Raw genomic sequence first — 27,973 nt, 5'->3', positions numbered from 1 at the left:
GAGTCTGAAAACACACTCAGGCGGCTGAAACATACTGACAGTCACTGAGATGTGTTTGTATCGGAGTGCGTTCATTTGTTCAGATTATCTCTGTTCCCAGATTTGTTCAGCATAATTTTCAACTTGTAACAGACAACGACATTCAGTGGTAACAAACTTACCTCTATAAACTTATGAAAACATGACAATCTACAATAGATAAGACAAAATACCCCTTGGATGTGTTTGAAAGATACTGTGCGTGTCCATTGAGACACACGTTAAGTTATTTCCACGAGTCTGAAAGAAAACAGGCTTTTGAAACATTCCAGTTCACACAGTGCAGAGCAAACTTATCTTCGATAGTGACTGGGAGCGTCCGCAAACATGTATTTCAGTCTGTAGGCCTCGGCCAAGAGTAAGCCCACTTCCTCGTTGCCCCAGTGTATTGTGGGTAGATTCTGAAGGAGCATGAGCAGGCCCTGAAAAATAAATAAATAAATAAATACATAAATATATAAATAAAAAGCGATATTCTTACACCAATCTTCAGTACTGGTGAAAAATGGAAGGAGTACAACTTAGACATTCAAATGAATGCAGCCACCCAGACAGAAAAAAACAACAACAACAAAAAAAACCCATTTGAGTTCCTTCTTACACAACAGCTGGCATTTACCTGCTTTTTTTCACACACACACACACGCACGCACGCACGCACGCACGCACACACACACACACACACACACACACACACAAATACACACACACGTTGGTCTAGACCTTAAAAAATACAAAAAGAAAGAAAAAGAAATATTCTCTGCCAAACTAGCTTGGCAAGCAATGTTTTCCTTCCCATCGGACCTTCTAAAGAAAATACATTTTTAATGAGCCTCTGCCAAGCAGGGCCGGTTTTACATGCAAAGACTGAATGGTCTTTGCGATGAGGAGCGGAGCACATGAGACAGGTTGAGAGCAGGTGCCCCTAGGTAGCTTAAGGTGTTGTTTTGGGCAAACATGTGCCCGTGCCCCCCCCCCCCCCCCCCTCGCTATTCCTAAAGCGCCTCAGCTAGATACTAATCCATCTCTCTCAAGCATACCCTCACCACAGCCTGAGCAGCAGACAGAGAAAGGAAAACAAGAAGGAGTAAAAGCGACGGAGTGAAATACCATGAAAAAGGAGCGTAAAAAAAAAAAAAAAACCAAACCAAGGCGAACAACAGAAACCTCTCCTTTTCCGCACTCGGTGAGGTGTGGCAAATCGCTGGGCTGGATAATTTGGTTACTGCGAGCCTGCTCCACTGGAGGGCCAATTATTCCAATTGCCACAAAGCGTGACGGACGTGGTGTGTTCCAAATGATGCGCCGCTCGCATGCGGGACATGCTTTTTTTAACATACACACGCAGACTGTCAAAAAAACCCATAAAAACTCCCACACGCGCTCGGCTGTTTGGCTCACAGTCACTCACACGCGCACACGCGCACTCACGCACACACACAAGCATGCATAGACACACATATACATGCACACACACATGCACGCACATGCACACACACACACACACACACACACACACAAGAAGGATGTTTCAATACCTGAAAGTCCATCATGGAGAGGATTTCTTTACGCCACTTGATGAGAAAGGCTGCACAGACGTAAAGGTGGAAGTGAGAGAAACCTTCTGATTCAGCCTGTGGCCAAAGACACACACACACACACACACACACACACAAACATACACATATGAAAAAAAGAGCAATGGACACACACGTTTAAGCTGGCTAATGTAGCATTACTGACACAAACCCAGCAGGATGAGGGGGAGGGGAATCACAAAGCCCTAGAAAGCTAAAGGGTTCCCAGAGCTCTGCTCTAAATAAAACATTACATTTACCTCTATACATAGCCTCACTCTCGCTTTTCCTGCTGTTTGCTTTTGTTTGTCCCTCTAGAAACTGTATCTGAAATCTGTCCCTCACAGCTAGAGTGCTACAGAGAGACAGAGAGAGATGAGACAGAGAGAGAGAGAGAAACAGAGAGAAAGAGAGATGAGGTGAAGAGAGAGAGAGAGAGAGAGAGAGAGAGAGAGAGAGAGAGATAAGAGAGATGAGGTGAATAAGAGTGCGAGAAAGGTGGATAGCGGTAGTTCTGGAGAGATGAAAGACGGACAGAGTGAATGTGTGTGTGAGTGTGCGTGCGTGTGTGTGTGTGTGTGTGTGCGTGAGAGAGAGAGAGAGAGAGAAGAGGCGAGCTAGCCAGCGAATAGAGACGGCCCTGGTTAGACATGTGGGCCAAACTGAAAAGGATGTGAGGGAGAAACGGGTTCTCTCGAGCTCGTCCGTTTCGGCTGCGTCACGCTAATGGACTGGAAGTAAGACGTAGATGCTCTATCACTTGAGGCCGACATTAACATGACTTTTCTCATTGTCTCCGCGGCGCTCTCATCTTTCTCTGTGGCCCGCGCCTTTTTTTTTTTTTTTTCACAGGGACTAATTGATCTTCAGGGGGCAAGCTTTGTGTTTCTGGCCTACACACAATTACATTCAGCAAAAAGGATAAAAGAGTTCTGAGCAAAACGTCCAGACTACTCGCTGTGCATTAACTAAATGGAGCCGGTGAAAAGAAAAAAAAGTTCTCATCTTCTTTTGACAGAACAATCTTTCAACAGTCGGTATACATAAGTAAACTGTTTGAAGTTACACTGTAATACGATAGTTGCTTGACGTCGGTCATTGAAAACAGAATATAGCAGAATTTACTGAAAATAAAAGTTTTTGATCCACTCAGTGTACTCATTTTGAATTCTTAAAGTTGTAATCTGATTATGTAAAATTATGGTAATACATAATTGGTGATAAAATTCGATGAAAATCTAAGATTGTCTGGCATAGGAGGTTGTCTTTACGCCCCCCCCCCCCCCCCCCCCCCCCCCCCCCCCCCCCCCCCCCCCCCCCGCAGATACAAAAGAACAGGTCGAAGTTATGACGGACTTAAATGAGGAGATTAACATCAGAAAAATGGCCTTTTTTTTCCCCCCCTCATCTTAATGGGCTCCATTCACATCCTGTCATGCAGTAAAATGAGCAAAGCTTAGTGTAGGCCTTAGTGTCCTTCCCCTGACCCACACACGAGGAGGCCTTAGGATAAAAGAATGAGAAAAGAGGAGGAAAAATGAAAAAAAAAAAAGAAAAGTGAAACCGCGTGAAAGCAGCGAATGCTCGAGAGATGGTGCTGCGCTCGGGGGGGGGGGGGGGGTTGGGGGGGCATGGATGGAGAGAAAAAGGGAAGCGGAGGATGAGAAACGAATAAGGCCGTTTTTCCAGAACCCCGGGCAATGTCACGCTCAGTTACGTGGAGGAAGACAATGGTGGCGGGGCCGGGCCGGGCCGGGGTGAAGATTTACCCGGCCCAAGCCGCCGAACGCGGGCCGCGGCCGCCACGCGCACGCGCGCACGTGTGTGACGCGGAGGCGCGTCGGAACGAACGGGGGGCGTCTCTCTCACCAGAATGAACTGACTGAAAATGTCCAACTGTTTCTGCATATTTTAAATAACACAATAAAGCCCGTAGCTTTGAGGCATTCGTTGATGAATTATTAGAATTCATAATCATGGAGAGTGTTTAACTAATGACACATGCTTTCATTCCAACACACTCAAGATTGAGAACGTCACAGGATTTGACCAGCAGCTCATACCAATCTTAAAACGTCTAAAGTTAGTCTTGACGTGCTCCGGATGACTGGATTGGGCTGGGCTGAGGTGGGTGTGGGCGTGGTGTCAGGGTAGGGGTGGGGTTTGTGGGGTGTGTGCGTGTGTGTGGGGGGGTGCTCTACCTGGTAGGTGTCCCACAGTCGGATGGTACATCTCAAAGGCAGTTCTCTCATTAGCAGGTTATTCATCCAGCGAAAGGCGAACTGTAAATATTCCACCTCATACTTCTGAAAGTGCGCGTGGACATCCTCTGTGTGTGAGAAACAGACAGAACTGTGAGAGAGGGGGCGAGGGAGAGAGAGAGAGAGAGAAAGAAAGAGAGTCTCTGTGTGTGCTTCGGCAAATCACTACTGTCAGACTTTCATGTCATTCCAATCTGCTGAACTTAAAAAGACAAAGAGAAGGAACCATGGCTGAGACTGGCCAACACACACAGAGACAAAGAGACAGAGAGAGAGAGAGAGAGAGAGAGAGAGAGAGAGAGAAAGAGAGAATAAATAAAGGGAATTTGTCTGATAAAATCCTACATTTCGTGATGGAACAAATAAGAAGTTTAAGGAGGCAGTCATATTGATTGAGCTCTTAATTGATATTGATGGATGACTTAAAAAGGTCCTTATGAAGGAATAAAAGAGAACAAAAAAAACCCGACACAACTAAAATGTGCTTGTGGAGAATGAGTACTTCATTTTCATTACGTTTCGTTTCTCTCTCTCTGCAAATGTCAGGTTAAATCAATGACGGCAAAGCAAGGTTGATAAAATTCAAATATTCTCGCAATATAATTGTATAAGCGCTGCGCCAAAGGTCACTGATCTATATGTTTCTTATGTGTAATGAAATTCTTAGCGCGTTTTCTGATGTGAAATTCATATGTGGTCTGAAATCCGATCCCTCTGAATTGTCGCTCGTCCCACGCTCGCTTTCGCTTTTCGCTCCTTCTCGTTAGCCTGCGCGACGCTTTGTCGCTTTTTTTTTTTTTTTCCTCTTCTATCTCTTTTTTTCTTCCCTCTTTCCTCTCAGTGCTTTTCTCCTTCCCGCGCCCTCCTACTCTCTTTCACACCCTAATCGTTGGGTCTTATGGAGAAATCGATTCTTCAAGCAACCCCCCCCCCCCTCCTCTCCCAAGCCCCCCCCACCCCCTCCACAGCCCCTCTGTGGCATCCTTCTTTCTCCACGTGACTGTGGGCTGATTGATGACTGGAAGACGCCACCTCACGCTGCGCCGGGCTTTTTATAGGTTTTACCGTCAACATTTTCGCACCGAACAATATCGAGAGCGCCGGCGACGGCCGGCAGGTAAATCACGACGACGGCGGAGGGGCAGTGACGGGGCAGGACGGAAACCGGAGGGGGGGGGGGGGGGGTCCTCGGCGAAAAGCAGAGAAAGAAGAGGGGAGAGCCTGTAACTTCTTAAGTGGCGTGTGAAAACGACAGATTGAGCGGAGAGGTAAACGAGACACTCGAGATGAAGTGAGAGACTTGAGAATGTGGGGGGGGGGGGGGGGAGACAGAGATGGAGAGATGGAGAGAGAGAGAGGGAAAATGAAGCCAGGGCTCATTATGTTGTTCTGTGGATGGAGAAAAGTGAAGAAGGCTTTTCCCGCCTGGAGCTCAAACTCGACCAGGACAATTATTACTACGAAACAGGATGGGAAAAAAAAAAAGCTCTCACACGTCAGGGCGAAAAAGGATCCGGCAGCCATGTTTTCTCTTTTTCTTTCCTTTCTTTTTTTTGACAGAGAGCTATAAGCGCAACGCCAAGGGGAGGGTTGGGTGGGGGGAGCAGTACAAAGTTTTAATAAATTTAATGATAAATGTTGAGACAGCTTCAGCGATTACGGCTCCTCAGAAGTCTTCGGAAAACGTTCGGGGAGAAATGTCAGAAAAAATGTCAGAATGTCAGTCTTGCCGTCTTCTTCATCATTAAGTGTGTGGGTGGATCAAAAAAAAAAAAGAAAAAGAAAAGGATCAGTATGTTCTAGCAACTCCTCTTTTTTTCCCCCCCCAGTTAATCATTTACATTTACCAAGTGCAGACGCCTCTATGTGACCCTGTCTGTGGCTGAGAGCTCTAATGGATGTCAAGCAGCATGTTCAATTCTCTTTTTGATTTTTTTTTTTTTTCTTTCTGTGAGAAAGAAAAAAAAAAAAATTACCACGAAAAAGCAAAATAACATATTCCGGTCGTATTTTCGCATTACCTCCGTGTTCGAGAAGGGTTTGATTAGGGAGTGTTTGATGGAGTGAGTGAAAATGCGAAATGCGCGAGCGCGTGTTAGGAGAGAGATAAAGTTGTGCATGAGACAGGATCATCTCACCGTCAATCCTGCTGACCAACTCTTCCAGAGCCTTCACTTTGATCTGAATGCCTGGCTGAGCAAACGTATAGTTATCCTGCAGGGTCCACAGAAAGACAGAGAGAGAGAGAGAGAGAGGGAGGGGGGAAAGAGAGAGAGAGAGAGAAAAAGAAAGAGAGCGAGACAGTGAGGGAAAGAGAGAGGGGAAAGGGAGAGAAAAAAAGAGAGAAAGAGAGAGGGGGGGAAGAGAGAGAGAGAGCGAGAAAGAGGGAAAGACAGAGAAAGAGGGAGAAAAAGAAAGAAAGAGAGAGAGAGAGAGAGATTAAGTTTGACTGTCAGAAACTAAGGAGTTTTTGTGTTGTTACAGCTCCCTACAGTTCATGTTTACAACTGCTTACCGCATATAAATCAGTTTTATACTGAATGAGTTTTCACAACCAAATTAATAAGTCATTATTTTACCCCTTGGCCTTCAATTGCAAATCTGGGAAGAGGATTTGGATTCTATTGGAAGTAGAGAACCATAAAAAGACCAACAGAGCTATTTCTATATTGGAAGCTAAGTTCTGTTGGCTTTCTCTGGTTAAAAACCTTTCCATCTCTGAAACACTAGAGGAATAATCTCTATATCAGTCAGATATCCCCTCTGCTTATTTCTGTTCCCCTTCACTACTTGCTCTGTCACTATAAAGCCATCTTTGAAGTGATGAGTGTGTACATTCTCCTGGAGAAAAGGGGACACCTCCCTCCTCTGGAGGTGAGGGTGAGAATAAGCCGGGGGCGGGGGATGAGCTGCCACAGCTCATCTCTCACGGAGGAGTCCTAGTGAGGAGGTGCCTCCTGTCTGCATACGGCTAGTGGCTTGTCTCATATACCGGGCAAGCTGACTACATAGGAGCCGTCTGCCTGCCTGACACAACCTTTCCCTCTGTCTCTCTCTCCCTCTGTCTCTCTCTCTCCTTCTCTCTGTCCTTGTCTCTGTCTCTCTCTCTCTATGTGTCCCTCTCCCTCCCTTTCCCTCTGTCTCTCTGTCCCTCTCTCTCCCTTTCTCTCTGTCTCTCTGTCCCTCTCTCTCCCTTTTCCTCTGTCTCTCTGTCCCTCTCTCTCGCTCTCTGTCCCTCTCCCCACCTCTCTCCCTCTCTTTCTCTCTGTCCTTGTCTCGTTCTCTCTCTTTCCCTCTCCCTCTGCCTCTCTCTCTCTCTCTCTCTCGACTAGACTGATGGCTGACCTATGCAGTAGATGAGTCAGATGTATGAAACACACTGGATATGAAACACACTGTTTTAAATAAAAGTCCTGCTTATTAAAAAGTACTTCCTTTACTTTAACTTCCTCTCTCTTTCCCTAAAATGTCTAACCATATGTTTCCTTTTTGGCTTAGGGGCTAAACCATCCTATATCCTGGCCACCGTGCTCTCAGACAAGAAGGCAACAACGCTGCGGTCACAGTGGACCAATCCTCAATGTGCTTGCCTAACACTAGAGTGGACATTCTGACAAGAAAACACAACAGAACAAAACAGATTTTGCTTTGTGAAGCTGTGAAGCAACCTTTGTCAAAACAAGAAAAATACAAGACAAGTGTGCTTGTAAACAAACAAACTCACACACACACATACACACACACACACACACACACACAAACCTGTATTCCGTCAAGGAGTTTACTCATGCACCAGAAACTGTCTGCTTCGATGTTCCTTTGTGTGTCCAGAGGCAAAGTAGTCATCTCAAAGTTCTCCACATCCTCCTCTGTGTAAAGCAAGAGGAAAAGGACAGAAACATAACAGTCAGCCTGGCCTGCACAGCCTAGCACAGAGACCCACTCGCAATAGAACATTTCTCAAAACAGCTGACAAACTACGTGGCTACTTCTGGGGGTGGGAAAAAAAAAAATTAAAAAAGGGCTGACGCAGGGTCTTAAGAAGAGCTGTCTGTCTCCAATCTGCAAGTTTAATTTCCTTCTGCTTTCTGTTCCCGTGGAAACAAAAGGAAAGCTTTGTGTATGGCTCTCTCTCTCTGTATGTGTGTGTGTGTGTGAATGTGTAGACAAAGAATGGCCAGCGGATCATTAAACGGCATGCCGCACTCTTTATTTGTGGTATTCATCATGTCTCTCTGTGGGCTTTCCTCATGGCCCTGACCTTTAAGTACTCTTTAAACAGCTGTGCTAAACCGCACTGATACACACATTAAGTCAGAAAGATGAAGAGCGGGCTACCAACCCCTGCTCTGCCATTTCAGCGGGGACAAATGTAACGCTTCATCTCTGCGCCGCGTTGATAAAGCACGTCGACGAGACAGGAAGTATCAGGACTGAGATGTAATAATGCGTGAGTGCCAATAAGCCTTAATCAGGGAGAAGAGAGGAGAGGAGAGGAGAGGAGAGGAGAGGAGAGGAGAGGAGAGGAGAGGAGAGGAGAAGAGAGGAGAGGAGAGCAGAGGAGAGATAGGGAGGGTGAAAATGAGGCCCCCGTTTATGATGGGGAGGAGTGAGTGCTAAACTTTGCAAGGGAGCGCTGCGTGAATCCAAAAGTATTCCAGTTTATGAGCGAGCCATTTCAGTTCATCATTGAAATTGCTTCTAAAGCGCATAAAGAGCGAGGAGAAAACGATCAAAAGGTCAAAACAAAGTTTTTTTAGAGAAGCAGCACTAGGCAGTGGTCTCCAAATGTGTCTGTCAGCTGATGGAAGTTGGGACAGTCTCCAAAACATCTATACGTCTGTAGACTTCAATTTCATCCATCATTACAGACAGAATATACCTTTATTAGGCACAGATGGTAAGATTCTGAATGCACCTTTATTAGGCACAGATGGTAAGATTCTGAATTCACCTTTATTAGGCACAGATGGTAAGATTCTGAATGCACCTTCATTAGGCACAGATGGTAAGATTCTGAATGCACCTCTATTAGGCACAGATGGTAAGATTCTGAATGCACCTCTATTAGGCACAGATGGTAAGATTCAGAATATACCTTTATCAGGCACAGATGGTAAGATTCTGAATGCACCTTTATTAGGCACAGATGGTAAGAATCAGAATGCACCTTTATTAGGCACAGATGGTAAGATTCAGAATATACCTTTATTAGGCACAGATGGTAAGATTCTGAATGCCCCTTTATTAGACACAGATGGTAAGATTCTGAATGCACCTTTATTAGGCACAGATGGTAAGATTCAGAATGCACCTTTATTAGGCACAGGTGGTAAGATTCAGAGTTCACCTTTACTAGGCACAAACGGTAAGATTCTGAATGTAATGAAGACACAAAACCAAACATGAAGCCTAGAAATCAACATTAAGTGAAATGATCAGCTTCAGAGAAGCAGAAGACACTGAAGCTGACCTGTAGTCAGTGTATGTAAAGTCCAAGAGGAGGAAGTGAATGTAAAGAAGGTAAGAAAGAGACAAAAGTTGGCTTTTTTTTTTTTTTAAATTTAAAGCCTGACATAGTGACATTCCTGAAGAAACCGGGCTTCAGTTTCACAAACCTCCCTGACACAACGAGGGAGTAACTTCACCAGTATTTGTTAAAAACAACAACAACACAAAAACAGAAACAAAAACAAAAAACTAAAAAGACAGGATGAAGTCCGCGGTGTATAAGCTCTTTCATTTTTCAATATTCAGAGGGTAAAGTAGGAGAGAGAGAGAGAGAGAGGGAGAGAGAGAGAGAGAGAGATGGAGAAAGAGAGAGGGAGCGCAAGGAAAAGACAGAGAGAAAGAGTGTGAGACAGAGGGTGAGATAGAGAAAGAACAGTTAGGAAAAGAAAACCTCTGCAATGCAGTGTGGAGCCGATGTGTAGTTGAACGGGTGGAGGAATGAGAGGAAAGGGATGGAGACAGAAAAAAAAACAGAAGAGAGAGAGAGAGAGAGAGAGAGAGAGAGAGAGAGAGAGTAACGAATACCAAACTAATAACCTCCCCTGGTCAGACAATGAACCCTAAGCCGCAGCGGTGGGCCAGGCTGTTGGGTATGTCACTGGCGTCTCCAGCGGAGAGCCCATTACTCCTGATCCATTTAGCCTTCTGTATTTCTCCGTTTCTCCTGAGCTCCTGGCTGCCCCTGCTCCGCGGAGCCTGTCTCTCTTAATACCGGCCCAGTGAAAAGCAAGGCTATAAAAAGCCGCTTGCTACCCTCGCTAAAGCAAATCCTGTTTGTGGGCACAAAGAAAGCCCGCGCCACCCGCTCCCCGACCCTCCGGCCCGAACCGTTTCACTGTGTCGCCGTGACACACTCCATCTACGGCGGAGCACAACCCCATCACCCCCCCCTCCTCCTCCTCCTCCTCCTCACTCACTGAGTCTAGATCGCACTCCAGTGAAAACAAACCCTCTGGTTTTATTTGGAGAGGGCTTTTGGTGCGAACTGATTTTTATTAGTGATGTTTCCTTGGGGGGGGGGGGCGAAACACCTCTTTGGTTTTCGGGCAGTCATCTGGGCCGTTTGATCGACAGATTGGTTTAAAATTGTTTTGATATGCCTAGAGTTTTTTTTTTGTTTGTTTGCTTTACGGAACATAAATACGTGTAGTTAATGCTTCATCATTTCATTAGCTCCCCGTTTTTTGTAACTGTTTCAAAAACTTGTCCAACTTATACCACATTATAGGCAGTCCCTGGGTTATGAACGAGATCTGTTCCCTAAGCCTGTCTTTAAGTCAAATTTGTAGGTAAGTCGGAACAGGTACGTACACAGTATTAATGGCCTTCCTTGAGCCGACGAACCTCTGAAGCCACGGAATGTTTTCAAGAGCAAAGTAGTGTGTGCGTTCCTTATTACGAACCGTTGTATTTGACTCAAGTAGTTTAATATAATAGGCTTTATGGCAGTCCGTTCGTAAGTACGAGTTGTCCGTATGTCAGACGTTCGTAACCCGGGGACTGCCTGTGTAATGAATTTACAGACCTGCAGTATAAAATCATTCAAAATCCATGCATGTACATTCTGTGTACAGGTTTTTTTTTTTCAAATTTGAACGTTAATAGTCTCTGGAGAGCCATGGGGAGAATAAAGAACAAACTGAAAAAGGCTATTTACATACTGACTTCATTACTATCTGAAACAGCCCAAAGTACTAGAGCACTGGCTGTCTTGTGTGTGAGTGTGAGTGTGTGTGTGTGTGCGCGCGTGTGTGCTGTGGAGAGCAGACTCTGGTGCTCTGAGTTACAGACAGCGTGCTGAGGCAGTCTCCCTGATGCTACTGTCTGTCTGTCTGGTTGCCCGCTGGGGGTAAGTGAGATGATATGGCCTTTGGGAACTCTCTCTCACTCTCTCTCTCTCTCTGACTCTATATCAACCTCTGCACCTCATCAACAGCGATACTTTTAAAGTAAAGGGCACAGTCTTAAGTAAAAAAAAAAAAAAAAGGCCCATATGTTTAAACCACTCTATTTTACTAGCTCATATGAGCTTGGCTGGAGCCAATACTCTCTCTTTCTTTTGTCTTGCTTTCTCCCTCTCTCTCTCTCTCTCTCTCTCTCTCAGGAGAGACACTCTGAAAAGAAAAAAAAAAAAGGCAATATGAAGAGGCCTAGAAAGCCACTGAGGCGTACCAAGCGAGTTATCCAAAGGAGTCCGAGGTGGAATAGAGGCAAAATAACAAAATGGAGCTGGTGAGTGTTGAGACAGAGAGAGACGGAAAAAAAAGAGAGAGAGAGAGAAGGAGAGAGAAAGCAAAGCTTCGAGCTGAAGTTTTTCGTCTTGTCGTCGTCAAGCACCGTACTTTAACGCCGTCGCCTTCGGTAATTTCCTTCGCGCGACGAGGACGGAGAGGCGAAGCGTGAACCCGGAGCCGGAGACGGGTGGCCCGCGGCCGAGCCCCTTTCCGCCTTTTATCTCCATATAACACCGTGTTTGAGATTATGACCGCCATCGAGAGCCACTGATTGGGCAGGGGACCATCCTCCTGCCGTGCCATCGCGAGGATGTGTAAACAGTTAAATCCTCTAAATCAATGGAGCTCATTCAACTCTAGCTATTGACTCACACTCTCTCAGCCCCTGCTAACTGAGCAACTCCAGATAAAAAAAAAAAAATCAACAAATTAGCAGCAGAAAAGCACAGCATAGTGGAGAGAGGCATCAGTATGAAAAATCAGCTTTTCAATAATGAGCTTCAGGGAGAACACAAGAGAAGAAAAGAGGAGGAAAGGAGAGAGAGAGAAAGAGAGAGAGTGAGAGAGAGAGAGAGAGAACGAAGACAGGATCGATCAGCTCTACCAGGTAATCTGAGGCTGCCTTGTCCCTGTGTGTGGATTGGTGACATTGCTGGTCTGGCACACAAGGGAAGAAATCAATGAACTGCCTTTGTTCTTCTGTAATCCTTAACTATCTATAAGTAATTAACCTTCAGAAGAGAGGAGAGGAAATAAATAAAGAGGGGAGGGGGGGAAAGAGGGGATTGGGTGATGAGTGTTTCGGAATAGCAATGAGGAGCGGTGGAGCAGAGCTTCAACTTTCTCTCTCCTTCTCTCTCTCTCTCTCCTTCTCTCTCTCTCTCTCCTTCTCTCTCTCTCGCTCTCTCTCTCTTTCTGCTCTGGGGCTACAGATATGAGCCACAGTAGTTGAAATATATTAGATCTAAACCAGTTCTAAGGTCACTCTGAACCCTGATGAGTTCATGCAGAACTGGCAAAACCAGCCTCGACAACAAACCGAGGTTCTCTTCAAAAAAACCACTTGAGTCAAGCTGACAAACTGATGCCAAACTTGCTTGGATATTGAAAAACTTCTCCTTCTATATCAACGCCCAAATCCACACCACTTCTCATTATATTCTTGGGCTGTCTGTCTTTTTTTTCTATACAAATCTGAGTAAAACAAAGGCTCTTGATGAATTCATTCCATTCCCATCTGTCTGGTGTCAAAATGTCCGGCGTTACCATGACAGCCTTGCTAATTAATTAAAGAGCAAAACAAATACTTGTTCCCTCAGAAGAATGCTGATGGTAGTAATATCAATACGATTAAGCCATATAACTGCCTTAATGGGCCTGATGAACCATACCGAGTTCTCAAATGAGAATAAGCATTACTGAGAGAGAGAAAGAGAGAGAGAGAGAGAGAGAGAGAGACAGAGACAGAGCGACCAAGACGTGATAGGCAGCACGACACGTTCAGAAGTGTGTCGTTTGTCAGACTTACCCACAAACTCAGAGAGGAAGACCACGAAGAAAGGGGTGACGAGGTCGTTAATACCCTGGACGTAGCCGCTGGCAGGGTGACGAATGGCCCAAATGAAGAGGATCCTCTCAAACACCTGAGGGGTGTTTCAAACAAACAAATAAACAACAACAAAAAAAACAGGGGTTCAATTGCTGAAATAACCCTGCGCCAACTTGGTTCTATGACCTTTAACGACCTTCACGTATGTCAGTGTTTTCTAACCTATGCAAATGACCTCCAACTGAAAGAATTGCAATTTTAAGAGTGCTGAGATAATAAGCCAAAATGTACTTCAAAAATAAGGCTCAATCTTTAGTCTCTGTTGAAGAATAACCGTTTTATCTGAGATAATGTCTGGCTGTGATATTAGGCATTTGTTTAAAAAACAGGTATCCCAGAGAATTAGAGCACAAGGCTGCTGTACCTCAGCAGAGGCTGTCTCTCACAGTGAACAATTAGGGTTATCTCAGCAGTCCCTCTCAGATGGCTGTTATGTCTGATCTTATCTTTTATCAAGCTGCACTGTGCCTTAAATATCAAAACGCAGCATTTCAAATGGTCCCCTTCATCCTGTGCCACTGTGAAAACCTATCAGGTCTGTGTTATTATTATTTCACACGGCTACAGCGCCCTCTGTTGGCAGCTGTGCTTCAAATTCACTACGCTCAGTCGCTGCAGCACACCCAGGTCAAATGTCCACGAGAACGCTTTACTTAATATACATTATGGCACACACACACGACACGACACCTCGGCATTCACCAACGTCATATTTTCACTGAAGTACAATAAAAATAAAACTCATCAATTCATGGTTCTGAGCCAAGCTGACACCAAAGGTTCTCAAGACCCTTTGCAAACTAATGTTACCTTCTCTGATTAATCAAAAGCGCCATCTAACCCAACCCATTCAACAAAATTTCGCTCAAACCACGTACGAATGTTTTTCTTTGTCTGTACTAGATTCTGTTCAACTCTTTCGTCACTGCAGAACAGGGGGTCATACGAACGCGACCAACTTACCACAGAATTCCGACTAACCCCAGCACAAAATAAAACAGCCACATTAAAAGTTCCATTACGACTTTGCTGACACTGTCAGTTCTGCCTGTTGGATGAGTGTGCGTGCGTGTGCGCGTGTGTGTGCGCCTGCGTGGGTTTGGCTAAGATGTAGAATTAGTATGCTGTGCTGCCGTGGCAACGCAGAGCGGGTCCAGTTGCAGCATAAGAGGCTGTTGGATAGTACTCACCTCCTGCACCAAGGGCTGCTGGAACAGAGGGATCAAGGGATTCGTCCTCGGGATGTCAATGTGGATCTACAGAAACACACACACACACACGGTGAAGTGTGTCAGAAATACGTGCATTCGTGGTGAAAATCAGCGTAGGAATCGATTAGACATACGGAGCCAAATTGAGTTATGTGCTTTTATTCCCCCCCTCCAAACAATAAACACAGGATATGCATCAAGTCCAAACTGCTCATTATTGATCCCATTTCTCAACAAGCTTACACAAGGAGCTCGTAAAACAACCGCGGCTCCACGCGGCCCGTGCAATCTCCCTCCTCCGTCTCTGTCCACTCTCTCCCACCACAGTCACCGCGTTTCCTCTCTCCCCCCAAGCGCTCGCCGTAAGCACCGGCATAGGCTGAAAGATCTATACGTATGGGGCTATGTGCTGACCTTTGAGTTGGTGGACACGCTAAGGGCCGTTAGTGCCTTTCTCCAGACATCCTGGGGCCATTTTAACAGGCCAGGGCACTCGCATAAATACCATTGATGGTGGTGGTGGGCGGAGGTGGGGGGGGGGGCTGATTTGTACCTCTCCGAGGGGGGGAAAAGAGAATGAAGTGTGTCCTGACCGGCAGAGTGAGAGTTGGATCAAAGGAACAAGAAAACACAGCAGATATCGAATCCAAGTCTTGCGCCATTAAGTCGAGTTTTACCGCCTGTACCTTCATCGATTACAAGCCCCTGTCGTTAATAACACGCTTTAAAAGTGAAAAAAGAGGGAAAAAAAGGTTGTTATTGGATTAAACTCAACTCCTCGTTGTGACCTTGCCGAGGTTATTTCAAACGTGACATTTGTGGGGGTTTTTTGATGACTTTCTGCCCTTGGCTTCTGACACGGTGTGTTTTTTCGCTTAGTCGACGTGCACGTAGAGAAAGCAAAGAGTTTTCAGGGTCGAGAAACACAACAGTCGAACGGCGTGACCTTGTGTCTCGTTACTAACTCTCGCCATTCACAAAAGTGTTTCAAATTCACCTGACTCGACCTGAACTTTTCAGAGTTCTGTTTAATCTTTCAGTACTTTCGGGCCAACAAACTTAATAATTGAAAGCTTTATTTTCCATGGAACATGTAAAAAAAAATAAATATATCAAGTTTATGATGAACATTATATTTTCCCTTTGATTCAGAGTATTGAGTCCAAAGTCACATCATTGATTTTTTTCAGGATAACTCGCTCAAGCTGAGTAAAAGGATACTGTGAAAAGTAGGTTACCGGCGATAACTAACGTTTCGACTTGAACCTGTCAGCCTTAGACCCATCAGCACTTGAAAAATAAAGGCTATCATTATTCAAATCTGAGAGCTTTGCAGCTACATAGGTTTTTTTTAGCCTGTATCTTCAAAACTCACAGGTTTTAAAATTCTACATAGAAAAACGAGCAAATATTTTACTTTCTTATTCGGTCTATTTTAGATTCTCTTTGAACGTGCTGAGATAGCGGGTATTACCTGTCTGTAAGTATCTTTGTGGTTCTCGTCTGTTCTGGAGTGGTAATACTGCTCAATGAAGCCAAAATATTCCTCTCTCTTCCTCTGCAACACCTGTTCCCTTCGCTCCATATTAGCCGGAAGGTAGCCCTGACAACAGAGAAACAGAATGTGAACAAACTATTTCATTTATCCCAAAAAAAAAAAAAAAGCCTCTTATAACAGCCTTAGTTCTCCAAAGTAATATCTCTGGCAGACAAATGTTTCTGTGTAATTTTAATGGCGGAAACAGTTCAAGGTTTATGTAGACTGACAAAGAAACGGACATTTTCTCTCAGATGTCGGTTCTAATGGGAGGCTGCTGCTTTGCTCTGTTTGGGTGTATTTTAACGGCAGTTCAGAGTTCAGCACAGACCAAGCTTGCGATCTAATCGCGTTCCCCTCAGATTTGTCTAATGTCCTCTTCTCTCTCTCTCTGCGTCTCTCCTCTCCACTTCGCTCCTTATTCTAATGGGCTTCACAGGAACAAACACGCTGTTGCCAAGCACTTGAAGCATATAGATAATAGTGGCAATTCAGAGTTTCTTTGCCAATGCTCGATCCAAACCCATCTGATGCTTAATAGACTGCTGATTACATGTACTCAAAGCCACTCAGAGCGTTTGGTTTTTCTCTTACCAAAAAAAACAACAAAAACAAACATCCCAATTACAGACTAAGAACGAGATTTAGGGAGTAGAACCTTGAACTCTCCACATTAAACTCTCCCTACTCTTCTAGATGCTTCTAACCTTTAGAGGGAAACATCCACTTGGAACACATTAAGCCGCCTATTAAGGGGCCTGCCTTCATTGGACATGCAAAAATAAATCAATATTCAGGAGAGCTGCTATCCATTCCATGGTAAAGACTTATCCTAAATCTACAGCTTGAAATTTTGTACTACATGTAATTGCCTTGCTGTTTTTAAAAAGCATTCAAAACGTGTATGTGTGTATATATGTGTCTATATGTATATATATAGTGGGTAAATGAAGCTTCTGAAAGTACAACACCAAGCCTAAACAACCACACCCGTCTGCTAAACAGGTTTTCTTATACAGCGTTTAGCCTGGAGGTGTATGTTATTGACATAATAAGTAGACTCCAGGAACCTAATGAGGCCTGTTAAACAGGCTCCTCTCTCTCTCTCTCTTGCTCTTTCTCTTTCATTTCACCACCTTTTTCTTCACTCTCTCTCTCTCTCTCTCTCTATGCAGTCTCCTGTAAGCTCCATTAGTGCTGACATCATCGCTTTGCTACGACTGATCATGCAAATAAGGAGGCTGCTGAATAAAACATGGCTGTAATGTGCCGGTAACTTTTACGGCTTTTCATGACATGATCGTTTACAGGGGCGAAAACAAAAGCATAAATAACGATTCATAAAACACTGATTGCGACTCGGTGCTGTTTCGAGCAAAAATTCGAGCAAAAAAATTTCACGGGGCCACGGTGCATCTGATGTCTGAACACGGCCGCTCTTTGTCGGCAGTCGTCTGGGCGTAGCGAGCGTGTGCATTATATGGAAATGCTGTTACACTGTAACGAATTATGACTGTGTCGTCCATCTATGGCTGAATTCGAATGAGTCACGAAATTAAAAATGGACTTCAGCGCGGCTTTATCGGTGCCCCGTAACCTAAAATAATAATCATTGTACAGTTTGTGCTTACGGTCATTAAAGGATCATAAAAACGTAGATAAAGTTTATAAAAGAGTAATAAACCGGCATTAATAATTAGCCACGCAGCCCAAGGCTCACGCTCTGACTTGGAGAGATAGCTTGGCACACTCACACATAAGAGCCTCCACGTGATCGGACGAACCTCCCGGGGGATCCCTGACCAACTGTGCTTCCGCAACTCGTCTGCAGGACAGAGAACACAAACACACTGTCATTAAAACCCAAACCTGAGGAGCACAAACACACTGTCATTAAAACTCAAACCTGAGGGAGAAAAAAAAAGGCCATTATTAATACTCGTACAGCGACGCATGTTCTATGAAGATAATAAAGTGAAATGGGATGCCGTGGATAAATGTGCATAGAAACCATTCAATCTGCCCTGACGACGTGGGCCTCGTTTGATTTACAATTCCTATCTTTTTCTTTTTTATTCCTTAGTCAATACGCAATTACTTTTCATTAGCGAATGCAATCACAGGTTTCATTGGCGTGTCACTGTGATATACTGGCATTTCAAACACAGGGTTATGACATAAATGCAGATCGATTTTCAGAGTAATTGCTAAGTGCTAGGTAATTAACTACGCGACGTATTGTCGACGGTGAAGGTTCGTGCTCGGTTCAGATACGCAGATGTTTGGAAACAGACGTTTTAAATCAAGGATTTAAGAGAGCTTAAGTTGTAGTTATGGTATTAAATTGCTTAAGCTTTTTAAACAAACAAACAAACAAACAAATCTGTAAACAAACAAAAAAAAACCCTTCTCTTAATTTTCCTGAATTAGTTCAAGTTGAACTTCAATCATATGGGGGAAAAAAATCTATCTTAGAGATAATCAGATAAAAATTATACAGGTTTTTTTTTTAATTCTTTATTTTCTACTTCTAAAGAACATTTGCTCCCCCCTCTGGTTATCTGAACAAATATGACAAATCTACCATGGGGCTTTGTCTGCTACTGTTCTTTGCCATAATTATGTTTCTTCTGTTGTCTTTCCATCTGTCCCTGTGGAAGTTAACGTTCTTTTGTTTTGGCTTTTTGGCTTTTTCTTTTTTTTTCAAAGCACTTTTGAGTCTGCCGTGCTGCTCTGGAGGCCGACAGTTGGGACAGATTCGGATGTGACGAGTTCCACATGTCACAGAAGTTGTTTTCAGAAACAGCGTCTTTGGAAAGTGCATCAAACCCCCCCCCCCCGAGGATCAACGTAACACGGCATAGTCCGTTTGATAGTCGCGATTTCCATTTTAACTCGCGGAGCTGTCATAAACGCATTAGAAGGCACAGTTTGGCACAATTTACAGAAGCTTGAGTGAAAAGGCATAAAAAAAAAAGACCTTGGCAACAAGGCAAGGCACAAGGATCTGAGAGGTGCGAGCATGTTTAAAACAAAATGACTTCTTTACCCGCTAAGAGTTTTGCCATGTATTTTTGACTTTCTCAAAGGATGTAAGGAGCTAAGCTTTTGAAAGAAACCATTGGGAGAAAAGGGCAAAAGAAAGCAGTCAAACCCAAAAAGAACAAAAAATACTTATTTTTCACACATACCTCAAGTGTTTTTTTTTTTTCTTTTACATTTACTGATCACAGAATGTTTTTTTTTTTTTAATACACTCATCATCTATTCTCTGTAGAAGCACGCGATCCCCGTACAGAATCGATACAGCTTCGCTGCTTTGTTCAACGCAGTTACTTTTTTTTGTGTGTGTGTGTGTGTGTGTATGACAGCTGAGAGGTGTGTTTCGAAAGCCTTGTCACACACAATAGAGACAGACTCTGAGAACAGAAGGCACACTCTGCATGAAATCAGGAAGACAAAAATAACATTATGCCTCATGACACCTTCAATTGCATTACCTGCCAACTAGTTTATCCCACGGGTGGGTGGGGGGGGGGAGAAGTCTTGATAGAAAATAACGCAAAATTTGAATCGACTGTATTCTTTTTTTTTTCTTTAATTTCTTTCTCTTTGTTCAGGTTCTTTTTTTTTTGTATCTCACCCAGGTCTGTGTTGGGGCTGGCCAGGAGCTGTCTGAATTTCTCCAGTCTGCTCTTCTCTCGTACCGTCATGGGCGGGGCCCCCGAGGCGTTCTGGTCCGAGATGCGTGCGACCAGTGGGATGATGGGGCGAACTGGGAGGGACTGTTGTTTCTGCAAAGTGGAGCGTGCTGCAAGGGAAAAGAGGGTGTTTGAGAAACGGACAGTTAATAATAATAATAATAATACAAGTTTATTTAGAGTCCAATATCACTGTTTATAGTTTCACATGTCTATAACAAAGTCAAATCAAAATGATATTATCCATATATTAGAGAAAATGGATAAGTCTTTAGTCTGGTTTTAAAGGTATGGAGAAAGTTTGCCTCCCTAATTTCTGTAGGTAAACCATTCAAGAGGAAGGGAGAGCGGTAGGAAGAGGCTCGGGAGCCAGGGGACTTCTTTTTAACCCTTGGGACGACTAATAGTCCAGAATCTTGAGAGCGCAGGGTACGAGGGGGGTTACAGGGTGAAATTAAGTCAGATAGGGAGGCCGGCGCAAGCCCATGTAAAGTCTTATATGTTAATAAGAGGACCTTAAAAAGTGCCCTTGCGTGAATTGGGAGCCAATGAAGGGAAGCCAGGACAGGTGTAATGTGGTCAAATTTCCTTGTTCTGGTCAAAATTCTGGCAGCAGTATTCTGGACCAGCTGAAGACTTTTGGTACTAGAGGCAGGCAGGCCAGAGTACAGAACATTGCAGTAATCGAGGCGAGACGTGACGAACGCGTGAACAATGGTTTTGGCATCAGCCATACTTAGAAAGGGCCTAATTTTAATTTTAACGTGAAGAAGATAGGATAAAACCTTACAATGTGCTACCAGTCACTATAAGCTGTCACATTTGTATCTGCAAAATATAATATTCTATCAATTGGTCGGAAGAAAATATTTCAGTAACACTCAAGACTAATAGACTCTTAGTTTCAATAATCGACAAAAAAAAATGACCAAAACGCAGACTAGATCATCTGTAACAAGCACCGCAGTAAGTACGTACAAGAAGAAACAGAATAACTTATAATCAGATGCTGATATGTGTGGCTTTGAGACTTTTAAATTGCACTGCACCAGAGTTAGTGCTGATCTGGGCATCGCTACAAGACTTCACCACCCTCCCGTTGGTTGGCTCACTGTCAGCCATCAGCTGGTCTTGGCAGGGTTCTGCACCGAGTGGGGCCAGCCTGTCAGCTGGGAGGGCCTCCGTGTCGCCGGAGGGGTTGGAGAGATGGAGCCTGGGTTTCTGAGGTGTTGTGTGCGTCTGTGCGGGAGTGTGGGATGGGCGCGTAGCACCTAAGAATTCCACATCCTCTTCATCATCAATGTCCCACGCATCATTAGTGCTGCGTGCGAACTCATGAAAACTGGAGGCCTTTTTGGACTTAACATTCACGCTGTTCGCCTTTGGATTGTCTTTGAGAAACCTGGCCGAGAGAGAGAGAGAGAAAAAAAAAAAGAGTTTCTTTCTGAAAAAAAAAAAAATGCAACATGAAAGAAACCTACAAATTGGAAGCAGAAGGTTCACAAACGGAGGAGTGAAAAAAAAAACATGGGGTGGAAAGACAAACTGAAATCAAAAGGAAACCGAGCATGCTGGAAAAAAAAAACTACTGTACAAAAAAAAACAAAAAACAAAAAAGAACCCTCAAAAGGAAGTTCAAACCAAAGGTGACAAAAGTAAACGCCTAAGGCTGCTTAAAAGACAACATATTTAAAAGAAAACGATTTAGGCTTAGCTCCAACCGTCGAAAACAAAAAAAAATCAATGAACAGGTGGACGAGGTGAGTACGAAAAAGTGGGGCTCCGTGCGGTCCAGCGGAAAGTGGCACTTACGTGCAGTGCACCCGGGCGTCTAAGGGGGGGTGCTGCGCTCCGTACACTGGCTGCAGACTAAAAGAGAGAGAGAGAAAGAGAGAGAGAGGAGGCCTGAGACAGCACCGCGTGAGGAGCCGGCTCCGTTAACGAGAGAAAAAGAGAGGCTGGCGAAATTTGAGAGGGACCGAGGAGTATAAAGCAGAACAAAAACACATTGGCGTCACATCTCGTCCCCCTGCAAGGTGGATGAACTATTTTCCTTTCGCGGCTGTTCGCCGGGGGGGCGACGAAAAAGAAAAAGGGAAAAAAAGAGAAAAATTTCATTGTGGTTGTTCATTTACACAGTTTTTTGATGGCTCGAATGGTAGTCATCAGACAACGTGATGCTGTTTACCCAAGTGCAGCACTGTTTCAAATAATATGTTGTTCTTCCCACTGAAATAAGTCCAATAAAGTTTAATCTACACTGGTTAGAAGACATACACAAATAATAGGCTTGTTCAAAATGTGAGCTCACTGCAGCTTGTCAGGAGCATTCCTCATTCCCACTTCATGAGTTTATCCTCACACACACACACACACACACACACACAAAGCAAACTAATGGACATGCCCATCCAAAGGTGAAACAGAGGACCCATCCACAATTTATGACAGTAATTGCTTTGGATGTTACATCATTTTGCCGCTTATCACAAGTCAATTGTTATATGACATTGCACAGATTTGGTTATTCGGGAATTTTAAAGACACGACTATTTAAACGAATTTCAAAATGACCACTAGCGCTCACAAAAGTCACTAACATATTATGATAAAATATTGATTTAAAAGAGATTAGTGCTGATTTGGACAGACGTTATGGTAACATATCATTCCAGCTGTGACCATTTTTCATAAAAGCTTGAAGCTTAATGCAAGCCTCAGTAGAACCATTTTAATAAAACAATCAGAGGCCGCAAGTATTTTTAATATGAGATAAAATAGGCCCAACAGACTTATACACCAGATAGCATAAAAGAACAGCAGATGACCTACTCTCAGTTTTACATGCTCTCCACCAGTAGAAAGGCTAAGATATGAGTCGGTGTGGGGGGTGGGGGGGGGGGGGGGGGGGGGGGCGACACACAATACAGTTCATTTGTATAACAACTGCACCACACCCATTAGCCTCCAGTGCTAACAGACCTCAGATAATACACAAATCATTCTCAAATACCCTTACATCATCGGATGGCACTACAATGAATGATTCTGGGTTCATTTTTTTCCCCTCTTATTTTCACATGACAAGTCAAAGGTTATGAAAAGCCAAGAACAATGGGGGTGAGTTTTGGGTGTCCTAGTTTGCAGTGGCATCCATCCATCCCAATGAAAGATGTATTACAGCGTCAGCTACAATAGCAGATACTTCTCTGTAAGTTTAGTGTTTGTAGATGAGTAGTGAACGTATGGTAAAAGCAAACCTCTTTTCTCATATTGCGGCTGCAAGGATATCAGCATGACATCTCTACAGAAGCAAACTGTGATAACAATCAGTTCACTCTTTAGTCATGCTATCAAAAAAAAAATGTTTGAGGTGCTAATTCTGCATTTCTTATGCTAAGGCTCACTTCCTATTTTGCAAATGACTGCGCAAATGCCTCACGACAATATCTTAACCACAAATCTGAATAGAACCGTTTCATCAAAAAGTTTACTCATGACAGCCCTCTTCCTTGATTTACTGTTTGCAGAAAAAAAAGTATACTCCATTAGACAGAAGAGACGGAAGACCCTTTTGGCCTATAAGCTAAAAAGGTTACCTTGATTACAAAAAGATAAAGGCTCCTCTCAGGGTGAATTATTAAGCATGTTAAACTTGTAACCGATATGAATTTCTTTTTTTTAAATAGTCATTCTAAAAGAACAGTAAATTATTATTTGATTTTCTTTGTATCCTCATGTATACATAATAACGATGTGAGTTAGTCTTGCTTTGCTTTAGTAATTACATAATAACACAGAAGTGATAAGTCTGTAATTATAACTTTTTAAAGTTCCACAGTACGATAGTTAGCCTACCAAGTACCTGCAAAATCAGGCCTACCGTAGCAAAGTTGCATGACTGTCGTTAAAGATGTCAGACTTTGTCAGTCGAGGCCGCTTTTAAAACCTTTAATAACCGTAACATACACACTAAATTGACACACACACGACTCTTGATAACAGTTTACATTGCACCGAAATGTCGAGGCTAACTTACCATATGGTCCCAGGGGATGTCTCAACTATTTTTTCGACAAATTGTTACCAGCTATATGTGGAGCAGTCGACACCAAAGTAGAGGGCTTAAACGTTTGCAACTCGTTTTGTTAAAATGTCGATTTTGAATCGAAACATTACGATGAACTCAGCTAACACCTGAGGACTTTTTTTAAAGCCGTGGAACCCGGTTCAGCACCATCATAAACCAGGGACATGGTCATCTAATGAAGACCAACACATTGATGACACTCGTTAAAATATTGCTGTATAAATGAGAGCCTTTGGTCCCATAAATTACGACACAAAATGAAAAGGGAATATCTAGGTGAAACCCACCTTCCCGGAACCTTTGTATTTCTCCTCCAAAACTGAATTCTGTTTTCCGTAGCCATGCCTCGACAATGCCGCTTTCCCTCACAATCCTACCCAGAGCTGGACCTCACACACTTGGTTGGCATTGAAGAACGTATACTGATAAATAGGATATGTACTCTTGATTTTAATGTCATGTATGTCTCGGTTTTAACCAGTTAATAATACAATTTTGTCAAAGGTAGATGGGCGCACAAAACTGTGCGATGGAGGTCGCCATCTTGAAGCAACATACCATGAATATGCGATTGGATGAAGAACCTAACAGGTGCGGAGAAGCCAGCCAATGGGAGGAATGATGTCAAAGAATAGGGCGGGTTCATTGTGTGTTTGACATCAAGGGACATTTACAGGTGTCGCGTCAAACAGACTCTTTCATCCGTCAGAAGGGGTTTAAATAACATAGATGTGTTGGATTAGCTAAGTGCAGTTGGCGGGTATAAAAAGTCATACTGTTTCTGTTTCATTTTTTCTTTTTTAAATTGCATAACATAATTCTTCTCACTGTTGGCTTTCTTGATACCAGTCAACAGTGCAACATTTCCACTGAATGTGAGGCGGAAGATATCGTTATAGATTGTAAAGGGACTGCGCTACATAACATATCGCTGTACTGTGGCATACAAAGTTGGCTTTTCTACATTGAAACTCTTCAGGCTGATTTTTCAAACAGTAATTAAGCCTAAATGTACTGTACTAAAATGTATCCTAAGAGGAAATTTCTCGGGTTAATCTGTAAATGAGTCTGGGAATCAGACTTACTCACGTTGTAATTTTCTCCTGCATATGTCACCGTGCCTCAGTGAAACGTATCTCTTATATCCTTGGTCTCTAACGGCCAGGTTGGCAAAAAGTAAGTTCATTAAAAATATAGACAACTTTATAATAGAGGGGTTTCCCTTTTTTCCTAAATGCGGCTAGTCTTTTTTTGAACACTAGATGGAGGCAGACAATCATTCGAGATTGAGACATTCGAAGCGAAATGGAAAGGCGGACTATTCCATTTGGGAAATATATTCCTTTATTTAGCATTAAATTCTTTGAAATACATTCGAGGTGTTACGCAAAACACACTACAGACTGATTTCTCTTCTATTTTAAATAAGATCCGCGTGGGGATGTTTTGACGTCAACTATCAAGCAGGTGGTACTATTGTGATAAAAATGAGATGACGCTGCAATAGTGAAATCCCATGAAGAAATGAATGAAAGAATCAAAATGAAACGAAATGGTTCAAATATCTCCTAACCGCAGCTGACAAATAAGAAAACATAACCTTCAGGCTTGCACACGTGAGAAGACTTAACTCACAATTTCCTGACAATAGTGCAAAGGGAGTACAAGACGCTAATGATTCTCAGAAACGTTTGACCCACAGGGCTTCACGCGGCTGTCGTTATTATTGTACTGGCGCACTGGGACCTCAGGTGCAGGGTTCGAATTACCGGGGGGGGGGCAAAACAACAGTTCGGGGGGTCGAAACGTTTATATATCCTATGCTATATAGCCCTGGAGAAAAAGTGCCCCCCCCCCCCAAATTGTCACTGTATAATTCGCACTCTGATCAGGTGTGCTAGTATCTCGGTACTAAAACAACCGACTTCTGAAGGTAGTTTATATTATTGAAAACGGCACTGGGTAACTTGATTTTTAAGAATCGTTGCTTCAGGTAATTTCCATTGCAATAACAGATTCTCAGAAAGGACTGGGCGCTTCGCCTCGTAAGATTTGGTTTCCATTTTTGCATACAAATTGGGCTGTAAATGTTTTGTTTTTTTTTACCTTGGGAATTTGGCCTTGGGCGCTTTAGAATCACTCGTTAAAGAGTTACCACTGGTCACGAGTTTGCTTTTGTTTATATGCAACTTCTCTGAAAGCGAAACAAAGGGGACGATGGGTCTCACAGAGCGTGTCCTTCATGACTCTGGCATTTGTGGAATGTTTCTCCGCTTCCTGGTAATTCCCCCTTGTGTTTATGTTATTCGTTTTTCGGTTGAGTGGACATTGTTTTTGATGTCTTAGTGTGACGCATTCCTGGAGGAGGATTACAGCCTGACAGACCAGTCACTTTGACCGTTTCTGCCAGCATACTGCAAGTTTTAACGGGAAATGTTTGGCTCATTCCGCCTGAAAGATAACGTCCGGTCAGCACCTTGTGTTCATTTTCACTGGAAAAACTTCAGCGTACAAACTTGGTCAAAGAGCACAGCTGGTGACAGATATTGAATTTCTGTGGAATAACTGATTTAAAACGCACCCTGTTTTTACTGAACTAACATGTTTTTTCATTACCTCACTCTAATGATATTATCAGTGTGAGGTAGGGGCAGAATGATTGAGATTAATGTAAAGTCTGTGGTGTGAGCCATCACACCTACTTCTCAATGAAAATGTCATAGACAGGGTTGTTTTTCTCTCAATGCTAAGCCATGATTGGCATCTTGTTTGCCTGTCTCACACATTTCATTGCTTTCATTCTCCATATGGAGTGTTATTACAGATCCTCCATGCCAAGGACAAAGCATATCAGCAACTAACCCACAGAGGGAGAGAGAGACAGAGAGAGAGAGAGAGATGACTCCATTAAGGCCACCAAAGCTGCTTCAAGGCTATGGGCAAACTATCAGAGTTAACTGGCTTGTTATAAAAGCAGCCTAGTTGGGCCTGGCATAGGCGGCAAGCGGATCGCCATGGAAGCAGAGGAAGTGGGTCATGTGAAAGTGGATGTGGGTCAGAGCGCCCTGCCTGGGAGGACTGATGCAGCAGGAAATGACAACCAACCCCCCAACCCCCCCCCCCCCCCCAGACTCCAGCTGAATGAAAACAGCAGCATGGCAAGGCTGAGAGCTAGGTCGTTGAATGCCGTTTTAAGACACACATTCTGCTCAGTACCCTCCCTGCTCCCCGTTCCACTCTTTTATTGATATTGACATAAGCTATTTGTTATGGCCTAAAAGGGCAAAACGCCCACACCTCTCAGCAACATCTGCTTGTTAGCACTATTAGAACAACTCATGTGTAAGAACAGCTCGTGTATAATATTTTAAAGTTGGTCAGATGCCTTTAAAAGATAAAAAGTTTTGCTGTAATCATTCTCTAACAACAGACATCCAAGACTGAGGTCAGTATCAAGTAAGACCATGAAAGGAGATGGTTTCTCACAACTACTTATGTAAAGGGAGCGGTGTATGTATAAATGTGCAATGAGTGACTCCATCTCTGCATTCTACACCAATTACACTCTTATAAGCCGTATCTGCTATAACCGTATGAATCAGATTATGTATATTCATAAGGATAAGTGCAATGAAACCTCATCTAAAGCCTGGCTTGAGACATCATATTCTTTTGAGGTTATGCATGGATATTACCCTGGATGTAGTCATCCTGACGCTGCACTTTTTTCTTTCTTTCTTTTCTTTTAAAAATAGAGTTGAATCTACACTGTAAAAACATGATTTAATACTAAAGGAATCAATTGCAAAAGAGAGTTGGTGTCATTGAGAAGTGTTGGAGATTCAACTCGCACTGCAGCGTTATGAAGCCAGTGTAGCAAATAGATAACACTTTTTTAATTTTTAACTATACATAGAGTTATTTTAACACTGCATCTGAGTTGTATTATTAACGCTTTAGGAAGTGTTAAATTAACACTACCAAGATTGGGACAAAATAAACGCTAGCATAGTGTTAAAATGAACTCTCTCAGAGTAGATTTAACACTTTAGAATTTGCTGTGCATCATGGTGAACAACATGTTTGAAATGTGGGGGGGGAAACAAGAAAATATGCCAATCAGACAATCTCGTGAAATGGAAGTGGCGAGTACACATTATTGAGCATTGAGAGACGACAAACACAAACACCATGATCTCAGGT

The 27,973-nt window shown here is 43.4% G+C and overlaps 1 protein-coding gene across 1 annotated transcript; it reads right to left on the bottom strand.

Annotated features, from left to right (window-relative positions):
• Positions 1-332: 332 nt before the first annotated feature.
• tbc1d22b (TBC1 domain family, member 22B) lies at positions 333-24,113 on the bottom strand. The gene is made up of 13 exons (XM_030784694.1): positions 24,058-24,113; positions 21,493-21,549; positions 20,730-21,082; positions 19,623-19,790; positions 17,734-17,804; positions 15,917-16,045; positions 14,422-14,487; positions 13,151-13,265; positions 7,640-7,746; positions 6,016-6,091; positions 3,818-3,945; positions 1,578-1,673; positions 333-461 (listed from the first exon to the last, which is right to left on the bottom strand). The coding sequence occupies exons 1-13, from the start codon at positions 24,111-24,113 to the stop codon at positions 333-335; spliced, it is 1,551 nt and encodes a 516-aa protein (XP_030640554.1).
• Between the last annotated feature and the right edge of the window lie 3,860 nt (positions 24,114-27,973).

Source organism: Chanos chanos, chromosome 9 (genome assembly GCF_902362185.1).
Source record: "Chanos chanos chromosome 9, fChaCha1.1, whole genome shotgun sequence".
Taxonomy (NCBI): domain Eukaryota; kingdom Metazoa; phylum Chordata; class Actinopteri; order Gonorynchiformes; family Chanidae; genus Chanos; species Chanos chanos.
This window is presented reverse-complemented; position numbering and strand designations above follow the sequence as displayed.